Below are 14,464 nucleotides of genomic sequence, written 5' to 3'. Positions count from 1 at the left end.
ATCAGAGGTGTGTCAAGGAATCCCAGATTTAGATATACCCAATTCAATTACACGCATCAAACATATCTCTCCCCAGCCAGAATAAAGCGCATGTTCCCTGATGCAGCATCAATGTGCCCCAGATGCAGATTGCCGTCAGCATCCTTTTTCCACATGGTATGGGATTGCCCGAATATACAAACGGCCTGGGCGGAGGTGGTAGAGGAGGTATCTGGGCTTACGGGACTGGCACTGGTAGCAGACCCCGGGTCCTGCCTGTTGGGACTTAGGAAGAGACCAAAAAAACAAAGACATTTACATAAATTTATAGACCTGGCCTTTTTAATGTATAAAAGGTTAATAGCAATGCATTGGAAAGCCTCTATGGCTCCCGATCTGAAATCCTGGCACTCTCTAATAACACGCTGGGCGCGCACTGAATATCAGGTACTAAAAAGAATGGTGCGTGAAGGGCGGCAACACACAGGCTGCTCTACATGGGAGGTTATGGTAACAAAGCTGGAGGCCAAAAACGATGAAAAGCCTCCTTAAATTCGCAACAACCACAGCATAAATTCACCTGCACCCCTCATCACGGGAACAGAATTCATAAGACACCCAGACAACACAGTGCACATGCATCATATCCGCCCATCTCTCTAGTAATAAATGCCCACTAAGACTATGTCACCACAGTGGTAGCGCGGCGCGGGGAGCAGAAAACCAGGGGAGCCACTCGCATACACTAACCTAGTTGATGCCCCTCCCCTCAGACACTCAGGGAACCCATGCACGTAAAGCAAGGTCCACACTGGTCTCAAACGAATGCCTATATAAAATAAACAGTGAAGGATAAACCTAGGGAGGGTGCAGCCAGGAATGATATTGCAAGACCAGAAGCGTTCCGGGAAGTGCATAGAGTGGTTGTGTGTATTTGTTTCAAGACTTAGATAATTAACCATTGTTTTGGTTTATCCTGTGGTTGCAAACTGAACAATTTGTATCATATTTCGAAATATAAAACCAATAAATATATTTTAAAAAAAAAAAAAGTTCTGACTACATTCCACAATCAGACTTTTATGAATACTATTTCATTTTTTAAAATTTGTAAATACTTTGAAGTATGTGCAATTTTTGTTTTAGGGAGAAAAACAAAAACTCCACGTCCTGAGTCTCCCACAGCAACACCAAATATAACGCTGAAGAAGAAGAACAAGGATGGAAAAGGTAATTAACTACTCTAGTCAATCTCTAAGTCAGAGCTGGCCTAATGATTTTACTATGGCTTTTCTTTTTTTACACGATTACCATGAAATTCGATTGAAACTGTGTTTGTTTTATTATCACATTTTTTTCCCTGTGATTTGGCGTCCTGCAAATAAATGAAATAAAACATTAATTTTTAGGTCTAGAATAAGTGAAGACCTGTTTTTCAAATAAACATATGTACGCTGTAAATACTCAAAGGGACTTTCAGTCAGCCCTCTTCATCCATTGGTCTTCTGTACTGTTGTTCACATTTTGCTTCTGCCCACCGCAGTACACACAGTGGGGTCACAGTGTCAACCCACTTAAGCCACTGGCTTACCTGACTGTGAGTGACAACATTCTGCTCTTATACAGTATGCACATCTGCACAATAAGCAATGCCTTTAGTGCCACAGATTACTAGTGCAATTTGTGCATTTACATTAAGAAAAATACAAATATATTTTGGCTTTTACAAAATGCTTGTTTTCATATAATGCATGCCTTCAGACAAAAACATTCATAAACAAAATAAGCATTGGCCAAGCCAGTCATTTAATAGCAGACCTATTAGCTTTCCAGTGCTTATTGGATACAAATATTGCTTTAATTAATTGTATAAAGTATGTACTTACGGGTGGAGCTTATTTCATTTTTTTGAGTTTGTAAATCACTTTCAGCATACCCTCTTCTGATTGCCCCTTTGATTCTGCGCGGACTCTTACATCTACCAGCACTCTGATTAATAAACCAGTTGTGTATCTCAATAATAATAATGATTCTTATAATACTTCTCGGGCTGAATTAAATGAAGTGTTGGGGGATACTATTTTGCTCCCAAAGATGATTGTTACAATGTTACAAGCTAGTAACAGGTTTGTTGCAATTCTTTTTGCAATTTGCTGCTACTTTTTGCTGTAGCTTAGTAAACGTTTGTTCTCTTCGTATCTGCTTATTTGGGTTTTAGTGTTAGTTTAAGCAATGAAACGTTGCAGCAGAAATTATGTTACTTCTTTTTAGCAATTTCATTTTGCTCTTTTTTGGGTAGAAATGAAGCATAGCATGCAGTGACTGTGTTTTGCATTGTTTTGATTGTTTTGTCCATTCTTCTACCACCAAGCTTCTGTCAGTCATAATGTGAAGAATCTCGCAGATATAATGTGTAATTACTGCATTTCTGAAGCACCAAAAATGGACCAGCAATAGAGTTATTTACAATTATCAAAATGTGTGAAGAATGGAAAATGTGTATTTGCATATTTTCCTCTTTAAAAAGGTCAGTAGTATATCTCAAATCCTAACTAATAACATAACCACACCGTCATACATGAGGATAGGAGTGCCCTTCCGCTCTATGAGGAGGTTTCAAGACACTGAAACCTGTGTGACTTTACGATTGGAAGATTATTTGTTCTCTTTTATCTTCTTCTTCATGAAAGTGGATACTTTCTAACACGTATAAGCCCTGAGGAAGTCGGAGGCTGAATTGCTCTCGCGACGAAACGTGTTGGCTGTATGAAGTGTTTAACCTTTGTACTTGAAGCACTGTTTTGAAATAAGAAGTGAAGGAAGCATTTATCGATCAAATAAACAGGATATTGGAAACACTGTGACTACTTGTTCAACGTATTTATTTCTTTTCATACTCAGGACTATTTATTACATTGACGTTAACCCTTTCTTGTGTTATAATTGGATTGTAAGACAGCCAACCCCTTCATTTGAGCACCTTGAATTGATTGAACACCAGGACACATTCCCTGATTATTTTGGGGAGAGTGCCTGTTTTGCCTGGCTGTCATTCTTTATTTGTTTTAATAACCTAGAGGTATGAAGCTAAATTGCACCCATCACTTGGGAAGTTTGAGTTTTGTTTTACATATTTTAGTTTACATTTTTACCCTTTCAGGCAGAAATATTTGAAAAAATAATCAATAGCAATTCTTGGAACAGTGTGAAACAATGGTTAACACAGAGCCAGGATGATCTGCTGTAATGTGGAATTAATCAACCAGTTGTGGGGAAATCATTAGTGAATACAGATCCATGTCTTAGTATGCATGTATAGTTAATGAGACATATAGGGTTAAAATGTTTATATTTAAAGCATTCTAATGTGAGTGCTCATTTGAGCCCTTCAAGTTTTAGCGGATGTTGTATCACGCTGTTGTATCACGCTGTTGTATGTACTCCTATTATTCCATTTGCAAAACCTTGAGGTTTGTTGTGATACTGGTATTTTCAACTTCTTTTACTTTCACTTACATTCTAAGTTTTTTTTTCAGTCTTGGCTTTGCTTTAGCCTCAATAATCCGTGTGAGATAAGGTTTTCTTTACAGTTGTTTGCGTTATACTTCAGTTAACTGTGAGTGTGTAAGCAACATACTTTCTACTGCAGTGCATTGAAGGTTGCTGACAATCAGAACTGCTGCTGTTCTTGACCACTTCGCAAGGGGATACAGGTGAAATAGCTCAGTGAAGTTTTGCATCCTTGGTAGAAACATATGTGTATGCTGAGTCACAGGTTCGAATCATGGTGGGCTAGTCAGTGTTTCACTCTTCTGACGTTGCCCATAGGAGTTCTGTTTACTTGAATAATAAGTTACACCTTTTATTAGGGCCTAGAGACAAGGAAGAATTATTATGTAATTTTCTTGAACAGAAAAAGGGAAATGGTGAATCTTTGAATAAGGCCCCACCTGACTGAGCTCAGAGATGATTTATAAGGGAAATGTGTACTACACGTGCTTAAAAAGAAGTAGCTCCACCCATTCCATTTGTGGGGGAGTGGTGATGATGGCACTGCCATGCCTCCACAGTCTTTCTGGGTCCCTATTACAATTCCATTTCATCCAATTTCTGATCTTAAAAGTGAAGTTTTTTCAGGAAGAACTAGTTGATATCTTTCTTGAAATCTTTGAAGAAATAGAACAGGATCTATAAACCCTTGAGTAAGTCTCCTCCTTATTATTTGAAATCCATCGAAGGAGAGTGCAAAGCTGAATGGACCCCCTTTGTCTATGGCGATAGGAAAGAAGATAGAACACAAATCTACCAGCAAGGTTAGGGTCTACAGGGAAGCTGTGAATCATCATGCTGTTGATAGAGAAAACCCTTGTACGAAATGGTACACACTGGTTATACCTACCTTTATTATAGGGAGAATGGGTGTTTTACAGCAGCTAACAGTAGGCACAAAAATTCCTTATATGATGAGGTCAGAAATGACATATCAAATTCCTTTTTGAGCTTCACAACAGAAATGGTATTGTGGGCTGTGAGGTAGCATCGTCAAAGGGTTCATGCACACTCCTGACCCATTCATCTGGCGTGGGGAAACCAAGAATGTCAAGGATATTCACCTTCTTTTCGTTTTCTTCTGTCTCTGTCGTCTTGGTTTAATTATATGTGAGAATAGGTAAGGAGGAGACATGACATTGGGGACACCATTCATAACTCTGTCCATCAAGTTGCTAATTTGGTATTCAAGTTTTTCCTGGGTCTGCTTGGACCTGTGACTCTTGCTTATGTTTGTTTGCTTCCTCAAACCAAATTAAAAATGTCGGTCATTGCCCCGGTTCAGGTTATTTGTAGTTTCCTTCAGTTTCTTTCAAAGATTAGTCAGTTTTTCTAAATCAAAGGTATCATTTTATGGAAAGAATCATTTCCCCATGTTTTTTGTGAGTCCCACTGACTGTTTTGGGGAACTGCATGTGTTTTTTCCATACTGGCGATGCATAGCCTAGGCGGGAGTTCCTTTTGTTGGGGGCTCTTCTTTCTCAGATCTTTTAGTTCCCACCTCTAGTTCACACTCAAACTCTGACACAAAAAGGGGTTTACCAGCCTTATGCTGTAGCTCATCCTACATTTGACATTCCTTCAGTTTTGCGCTCGAAGGAGCAGTTGAAGAAGCTGATGCAGCTAGATCAATAAGCCTCTTTTGCACTCACATTTATCCTCCTAGGATCTTTGCTTAGGGACCTGACACTTCGACCTATCTTTCCCTTTCCACATCTGAAAATCAACCATACTTCTCCAGGGACTCGTCCCTTTGCCTACTTATCCACCCAATGTACAGGTCGTCATCTACCCAGAAGACATAATTTGTTCCACCAAAGACAGCACATACAACAAACAAAATAGCGTAATATTTATTGTGTTCATAATTTGTAATATGGTTCTTTTAGCTGTGCTAACGCTGCTGGCCGTGCTCTGCCCCTCATTCCCAGCAGGGTATCTCCCTTATGTTTGGCGCCTGAGGTCGTCATGTGGAGTCCGGTCTAGCCCATTTTCCTCTTCATGGTGACGGTGGGCAGTTTCCCAGGCCGCAGAACCAGATTGTTAACTAAAAACTCACCCCTACCGCCTACTCGAAGTTAGAAATATGTTTATTTTCAAAAGCAAAGAAGTTAGTAATTGCAAATCAAACCAACTTAGCTTCGCCCTCACCAAGTTACTGAGTATATAATGCTTACATCTTTTTAAAAAAAAAATATTTTTACTAGCATTTTTCGAAAAACAGATAAACTTACAGCAGTATTGTGCAACACCAAAAAGTAGATAGGCATCCAGGGGAGCATCAGCAATACAAGATTTAGCAATGAACATTCTATGCATAGAGTTACAGAAATGAGTCAATCAGTCTCTCTCAGGACCCCTATGCAGTTGTTTGTGGCATATAATAGCACCTGCTTTCAAATGGTGGTAGCACCCCTTTGGGTCATCGCCTGTGACGCTCCTCGCCGTTCCCAGTTATCCTGTGTGCACTATCCGCATAACTCAGGACAGAGTCTGGATCCGGGAAAACATCAGAGTTCTCTCCAGTTAGCAATGTCCTCTGCTGCTTTTTCGCCGTGGTGGCTCAGTCTCATGTTTGCCTCCTCTAATGCTAACGTATCTAGAAATCAAGTTACTTTCACACATTTTCTTCACATAGACAAAGAAATGTTAAGAGTGAAACTGCAGGTAAAAGGTGGTGAGGCAGGTGCCCCGGGTTCTCATGAGAAAACGGTTGAAAGGGCCTGGAATAAGAGATACACAACAGAAGCTTCTCTGCTGACAGCAATTTAACTTTGCTTATAAGTTCCAAGGTGAAAACCAGGCTTTGGCTCTTGCAGACTAAAATGACTAAAATGCCTTACATCTTGTTATAACATACGAGTACATTATAAAAGCAGCTTAAATACAACGTGACTGATATAAAAGCGGTAGTCTAATAGGCGTAAAACTAGGCACACATTCATATACGTCTAAAATGAACACCTACTATTTGATTGTATACCTTAGATACTCTGTCACTAAAAATTTGTTGTAAAAATAGTTCATTTACATTTATTTATCTTTATCCTACAGGAAACACAATTTATCTTTGGGAGTTCCTTTTGGCTTTGCTTCAAGACAAGGCTACGTGTCCAAAATACATTAAGTGGACACAAAGAGATAAAGGCATCTTCAAGCTTGTGGATTCTAAGGCCGTGTCCAAGTTGTGGGGAAAACATAAGAACAAGCCAGATATGAACTATGAAACCATGGGCAGAGCACTCAGGTATAGTATGCAGTTACAATGTTTCAAACACTCTGAACGGGACACAGATTGGTAAAATAACACCTTTCATTTTAGCAGCATAGGCCTAGTTGTTTGAGAACTTCACGTCTTCCAAACATCTCGAAGGTGAAAGATGGTGCACATGGGCCGCATCAGGATGGCTAGGTGCAAAGCTGGAGCACTGCTTCAGCTTTGCACCTAGCCATCCTGATTTGGAAGCAGGGCACCACTGCATACATTTGGTGGTGAACAGTTGGTTCACGCAGCTTCAGTGGGACTGAATAAGGAAAATTAAGGCACCTCGGTGCAGTGTGTGGACAACTTAGGGTTATGGGTGTTTTCACATGTTGCGCAGAGTGACTGATGGACATTTTGGCATTCGCTACCTGTATATTTAGATATTCTACTTCACATGTAAACATTCTATGCATTAACAGGTAGGCTACTTTATGTTGCCCTAAAAGGAAATGATTGCATCGACCCCCACCGTTTGCACCTCAAATTAACTTGTTTTATATAAAACTAGGCATGTTACAGATAATTTACCTGAAACGTAGAAATTCACTCCTCATCAAATATATGTTTTCCTTTCGTGTTTGGCTTAGAAAGCAATAGAAATTGGCTTTGGTGTGCATTGTGCTCTGATGCTTCTGTGCATGATTTGGAGTCCAGGACCCACACTGACATAAATTATGTGAACTACCATTTTGCAGAAAGGCATGTCGATTCCAATGATGAGATGTTTATATTTTAAATTTGATTGTTTTGTAAAACATGCTTTTAGCCAGCTAAAGCTATTTTGGCCTTGTTTTTACGTTGAGCATTTAATCACTCCATTTGAAAGTCCTTTTGCAAGTAAAAATCGAGCCCTATTGAAACCACTCCATATTGGACTGTACTTTCTTGACTACATTCTGTCGACCATCGTTTTAGCGTATTATCCTTAGCTGTCTACAAATAGCCAGTAATTGAGCTCTTTGTTTCCAAAAGAGGAGGCTTTGCTCTTCCTGTTGTAAACTTGCCCTTAAAAGTGAGATTTTCTTTATAAAACCAATTTAAATTGATTTTTTTTTTTTTTTGCTGCAAGTCTGATTGATTTGTTTGGGAACTATCTCATTATCTTAACAGAGTTATCTGTTTTTTCTTCACTGCTTTCTACACTATCTGTTGTTAGAGCTCCATCCACTTATTTACCCCCTTCTGGAAGCTGTACTATCTTCCTTGACATGTCTTTCGTGGGTAAGAGTTGCTCAGTGTTTCCTTTCAAAAGAAAAGGTAGAAACAATCTTTTTTATGTAATCCTTCATTACATCTTGAGTGCTGTGTTGGAATTCCCTATTTTAAGTCAATTCATGAGGAGCTCTGGAGCCACATTTCAATGCAAAACTGATTACCTTACTTGCAGGGCTATCCATTGTACCTGCTTATTCTGCGTTGAATCTGTTCAGGAGTATTGCCAAACCAATGCAGTGATGTGTAAGGCCAGAATTCTTTCCAAGGTGGTCCCAGACATAATTGACTTACCATTTGTCTATTAATCTTCAAGAAAAAACTAACCCTGCAAATACAATTTTGGGGATTTTTTAAGTGTCAAAATCTGGTTAGCCTTTCAGTAAGCTAGAGGAAGGTAGTCAAGTTAATTTGAAAGATCATCAGAGATCATAGACTTTGCAGTTCTGATGGCAGTATGTTCAAATGCCATGGGTGATTGGTTTAAAGGACTGTTCCAAGAGCCCTGTGATTTTTATTTGTGCGGTTTTGAGACGCAAGTAGTTTCTGCTTCTGAAATCTCTCAAACTTCCTGATATGTTCACTAAGTGGATGAAGATGATGGATTCTTTAGATAAAGTGCTTTGCGGCAGAGACAGGCTATTGCTGTTTTAACCCCACTTTCAAGGAGTAGCTAGTGAATCTCTTTTCAACTGGGATTAACCAGTAGATTTTTCTTCTGTCAGTTGTCAAGTTATCAGCACTATATTGTCATCCACTTCTTTCAATCACCCATAAGCCAAAGGCAGTCCTGAAGCTTGTTAAATGAGGATTGACCACTTGGGGGAACCTTTATGAAAACAAGCAGTTTCTCTCAATAAGCACATTCACTGAGACCACCCCATGCAGCCCCTTAGACATCTTTCTCTATTACAGGTTACAGAGAGCATTGGAACTGTCACTGCTACCTTCCTGTTGGAGCCCATTCCCTGTTTTACCTTGGAATAATTACTTACAGAAGCCAACACAGAGCAGCTAACTTCCAAGAATGCCATAAACGTGGAAAGAAACCCCAGGACCAAGACAATAGGGCCTGATTCTAACTTTGGAGGACGGTGTTAAACCGTCCCAAAAGTGGCAGATATACCACCTACCGTATTACGAGTTCCATAGGATATAATGGACTCGTAATACGGTAGGTGGTATATCCGCCACTTTTGGGACGGTTTAACACCGTCCTCCAAAGTTAGAATCAGGCCCATAATCTGTAATTGGGATGAGAGAAAGAATTGGGATTAGACATACCTGAGAAAATGTGGAAATGTTGCTGTAAGCAAACAGGCATAATATCCCCAGTTGCAGACAGTGTATCAGCCACTTCAAATTTCTGAATACGACATGTTATACCCCAAAAATGTAACATGAGTGTGGCCTGCAGCAGAACTCTGACTGTGCCAGATGTGGGTATCCAGGGGCAAATTTCTTACATGTGTTATGGGCGTGCACTAGCATACAGTCCTATTCGCACAGTCATCGCTGCTTTGTCAGATGATTGGACATGGTGTGCAGCATTACCCTTGAGTGGCGATACTTGGATGGGTGTGGGAAGTACCATGATCTTGCAGATGGTATACTGCACTAGTGCTACTACTGGCAAAAAGGCTTGGCGTGATGCTGTGGCAAAGGGAGGTATCTCAAGTGCAAGCAATGGTTGATTCCTTTGTGTATTGTAACGGGAAATCAAAACTCTGTGCTGTACTATGCCTGCTCAGGTCTTGACGCAGAGACATTTGGAACCCCCTTGAGAACTTCTTACTGTCTATTGAGGCATTGGATACCAGTGCCTCTCAGGTCCTTTAATACTATCCCAGCCCACACAGGGTGGTTAGTGAGCTACAGAGACTACTGATACCTCCAGTTGCCTCCAGTTTATCGTATTGCAATATTCATTCCTTGGTATTTGATGGATGTATTCATTCCGATGAGAGGTAAAGGGTTGGGAGGACTCTCCACAGGCTATATGTATTGGGTTTTGGCATTGTCTTCATGACAGCAGGTGGATATATCGTTGCATTATTTATTTTGTGAAGGCATGTCTTGTCATTCATATGTGGCTATGTATTGTTCTTTCCTTATGATTAAAATACAAATATTTTAAAGAAAGCAAATTCAAGGGGGACACTGGAGAGTGCAGAGGTTGTAGTCTGAGACTGGAAGAACTTTTTCCTGCACAGAAAGGCTAATGTGGGCCGCAGTGACAGTAGGCTGAACATATTATGAGAATGTATTAAGTGATGCTGCACGGCTGAGCGTTGCCACCAGAAAGCTCGGGTTAATATGGTTGATTAAGTAAAAGATGATGATTTGTCCTTGGAAATTAATCCTGGGGAACGGCAAGTGGTACTTATTTTATTTTTCAAAACCACTTCCTATTTTTCTATATAATAATAAAAACGATTTCTAATCAGATTTAAACATTGTCTTCCAAAAAAAAAAAAAAGAAATGTCATTACAGTGGTTTGAGGAGGAATTTACTTTCCAATGTATAAATGAGGCTCCACTTGTCAACCAATTATGATAGGCAGTGACTCCCTCAGGGCCGCACCTGTCAGGGTAACCCTTTGCATAATGTGTTACAGTTACAGATCACGTTTAGTGCCACCTAATAAAGAATGTGAGATAAAGTATCTTGATGCAATTATGGTCTTGTTTTTCGTAGAGACAGGAGCATTTTATGTTATTAAACCCCCTCCACTTGTCCTTAAGGGGGTGGTACTAGTTAAATCCCTTGAAGACATAAGAGTTAACTTGGGGTGTTTAGTTTGCTGCTGACCTGTCATTGAAGGTAATACAATGATGGGCTAGTTTCAGTGTACTAGGAACAATGTAAGTGGGGTAGACAGAGGGGACAGTATGTACCACAGAGCAGACAAGACTTTTAAGCAAGGTTAAAAAGAAGCCAAGCTGCCTTAGTAACTGGAGTTCCTTCCATTAAGTAAGCACGTTTGCTTGGTACTTGAACTCAAAAACACTTAAGAAGAAGAGAAGCAAACAGTTGTTTGCTTTGCAGAGTCCCAAGTTTTGCTATCACACCTTGTCTGCCAGACTCATGGGTTCCTGGCTCTCTTTTAGAGTCAGGGGGAACCACCATGTTTCCATCCGAAAAATCTACACTGACTCAGTCAAAGGACACCGTTGACCTACAACTCAGCTGACACTGGGCCATCGGTCAGTGGATGCCATACCATCTGCCATATTTAGTGCAGACATTCCGATGGATTTTGTTTCTGTTCAGGACTGCCAAGAAAAGCCCTGTGGTGCTGACCAGGATACAAATGAAATGACATCCCCCAAAAAACGGTATCAGGGGCATTAGTCTTTTGTTTTTCAATCACATACTTCTACCGTGGGATGTTGTTTTTAAGAAACAAAACTCTTTGCAGTGCATGCACCTTCAACATGGCACATGCCCAGCAAAGCTTTAGTTCCTTCAGCAGAGTTGAAGTGACGACTGCTCTGCAAAAGGCAGAGATCTCTGCCTACCTGGCAGAGATCTTTAAATATGGTGACCTGTACTCCACCAGTTCAGCAGATAACGTCCCTTTGCTGAACTGGCAGAAAGGAGTACAGCCTGCCATATGCTAAGTAAGGGCCAAAGTACTAGGGTACACTCCATACACACGAGCCATTAAGGGACCAACCTTGGCCTGCCTAAAATAGTACAAACCAGTGTACTATTTGGGGTATTCGTTTGAAAATAAGTGAAGAGGCATGTGCATTCCTGAAATTAACTGGGAGAAATATGATGTGCTTCAAAGCTACAAACCATTCTTTAAAGTCATGGTGAGGTTAAATTCGTTATTGCCTTCCAGTTCTGCACGGCTCATGCACATGTTTATAGGTAGTTTTAAGAGCGTATGTAACTAGATCCATTTTCGGCTTTTGTCACCAAGCAGTGTTGTCGTGCCCTGACTTAATTTATCCTCTGGGGCTGAATTACTACTTCCAGTTCCTTTGCCTATGATTCACAGTAGTGGTGAAGTGAATTATAAGAGCTTAACTTTTTGCCTTGATTTATTTGATATCTATTTTGTTACATCACTGCTAAAGTGTTTTTTAGTTCTTTTAAGCGAGGCACTGTTTGATATCAGTTTTTGCTTACAGTGCTTTGTTTTGCACATTATGAATGAACAAAGATAGAGTTTGCATTAAAGGCTGTGATCTACGGTCTGTTTTATTAATAACAGTCCTTGGCCCTCTTCTACATTAAAAAAAACTCCTGACAGTGGCAGTAAATCAGTCTTCATAATTTAATGAATGTAAATACACAAACATCTATTCATTGTGAAAGCTGAAGGCAGAAAAGCATCACATATTGATGGCTTCAGTGAATTCATGATGAAAATTGTTTCCTAGGTAGCGTGAATTTTTATTGACAGTCTGAAAACTCCATGGAATCCTCTGGGGAGTAGGATACTTCATAAATATAATAATGGCGATTATTAAAAAAGATATGTAACTGTAAGATATTTAAAAGGCACAATTTCTGATTTGAACTAATTGTTAAACCCGTGCAACTTAATTTCAACATAACAGATTTTCAATAATGATAACTTCCTGCTTTATAAGTTTCCACTGATCTCATAAGACCTTGTATATGGATTTATTTGAACTTAATACTTGTATTACGAATCGTGATGGGCATTGCCAGGCTTCTTGTAATTGAAAATTTCAGACAACATTGACAATGAGATCCTACTAACATATTATGTGTGTTCTTAGATATCTCTAGTGAGAAATAGTAATGATGAGGATTGTCAATTTGTATCTGAAAAGTTTGTGTATTGCGTACAAATAAAACACATTAACACATGTTCTGAAGTTCATACACTGTAATGGGCAAATGTAAGAATATTTTTATGATGTTATTAAGATAAATATATCTATATATTTTGGTATTTTTGTAGGTATTACTATCAGAGGGGTATTTTGGCTAAAGTAGAAGGACAACGCTTGGTCTATCAATTCAAAGAAATGCCAAAAGATCTGGTTTATATAGATGACGACGATCCGAACCCCAGTGTGGAGTCTCTTGACAGCCTTCATGCAGAGTCATCTTTTCTTTCTCCAACTGCAACCAGTGGGCATCAAACTGATAACTCTAGGATATCACCAAACCTTGGTATGAGGGGAGCGCCGACTACCGTTCTGAAGGCAACAGGAAAAGCACAGTCTTCAGAATTTAAAGAACTAGAAATTGAAAACAAGCAGTTGACTGTTTTGTCACCTGATATGTTTAGGACAGTGAACACTATGCACACATCACAGCAGTCTCATCCATCTAGCCTCTACCGGACCTTGCAGTTGTTGCAGTCAGGGCCTTCAGTAACCGAGACCGCTACAGACTCCATCACCCGGGATGAACCGTTACAATCCCCTGTTCATAGCATCCGGTAAGAATTTTAAACATTGAAAGTCTTTCATTTTGTGTATTTTTCAAATACTCTTAGGAGTACAGGCCCATTTCAGTATTATAATTGGATTGGTTATGATTACATAAATGAAAACATTTTTAAGTAGTAGTAGGGAGTTCAAGTTCTGATGATTTCGAAAATCTATTATGTTTCCTGTACAGATGAGTTAGTACATCCTGTTCAGAAGTCGAATGGTTTCATTTTATTTCAAGATTCTTTTATTCCTCAAGTGTTTGCTTTATATGATGTCATTTATGCACCACTAATGACATTTCCCCTAGAAATTATGGTTATAATATACACTGGACAAGGGAAAGGTAATGCACCTAATAAAATGTTTGTCCCGGAGTATTGTGGATGGTTATAGCAACTAAGTTTGGTACCTTTTTCATGAAAGTGATGGTACAGTTGCAGGTCTGATCGTTTTAATGTGGGACTATACTATTTCTGCTGTGTCCATACTTAAAAGAAATTGTGCCATAAATGTTATCCTCGCCTATGGTATAGATGTCTTTCTTGGGTACAAAAATGTATTTGAAGGGTTAAAAGACTAAGGGTATTATTAGGAGTCTGGTGGTCTACTGACCGCCAGGCTCGCAGTGGCAGTCGAACCGCTGCCAATGCAGCGTTTCAAGTACCACATTATGACCGCGGTCGGACTGCCAGCACCTCCAGGATTAGTCGTGCCGGGGGTCCTAATCCGCCAGGGCAGCGCTGCAAGCTGCGCTTCCCTGGGGTTATGACCCCCTTCTCCGCCAGCGATTTCATGGCGGTAACACCGCCATGTAAAGGCTGGTGGAGACGGGGTGCAGGGGCTTTGCAGACAGTGAACATTGGGATGGGTGCTGGTGCACCCTAAGCACTACAGCATTGCCGCCGGTTCTTTTACGAGCCGGAGACAATACAGCAGGTCGTTTTCAACTGGGACAGCAGGCAGAAACTGAGGTTCCGCCCACTGACCCAGTGGGAAACTCGTAATGGGCCCAGTGGGGAGGCTGCCACACTG

At 40.1% G+C, this 14,464-nt stretch overlaps 1 protein-coding gene across 10 annotated transcripts in view; it reads left to right on the top strand.

The window, feature by feature from the left end:
* ELF1 (E74 like ETS transcription factor 1) overlaps positions 1-14,464 on the top strand; it is a 560,099-nt gene that overhangs the window by 502,371 nt on the left and 43,264 nt on the right. For all 10 annotated transcript variants that reach the window (XM_069205330.1, XM_069205324.1, XM_069205329.1 and 7 more), the window contains 3 exons: positions 1,126-1,209; positions 6,583-6,775; positions 12,952-13,437. In XM_069205330.1, coding sequence (XP_069061431.1) covers positions 1,126-1,209; positions 6,583-6,775; positions 12,952-13,437 — 763 coding nt within the window. The remainder of the gene's footprint in view (positions 1-1,125; positions 1,210-6,582; positions 6,776-12,951; positions 13,438-14,464) is intronic.

This window comes from Pleurodeles waltl, chromosome 8, assembly GCF_031143425.1.
Source record: "Pleurodeles waltl isolate 20211129_DDA chromosome 8, aPleWal1.hap1.20221129, whole genome shotgun sequence".
NCBI lineage: Eukaryota > Metazoa > Chordata > Amphibia > Caudata > Salamandridae > Pleurodeles > Pleurodeles waltl.
The sequence above is the reverse complement of the archived record's forward strand: the minus strand, read 5'-3'. Positions and strand labels throughout refer to the sequence as shown.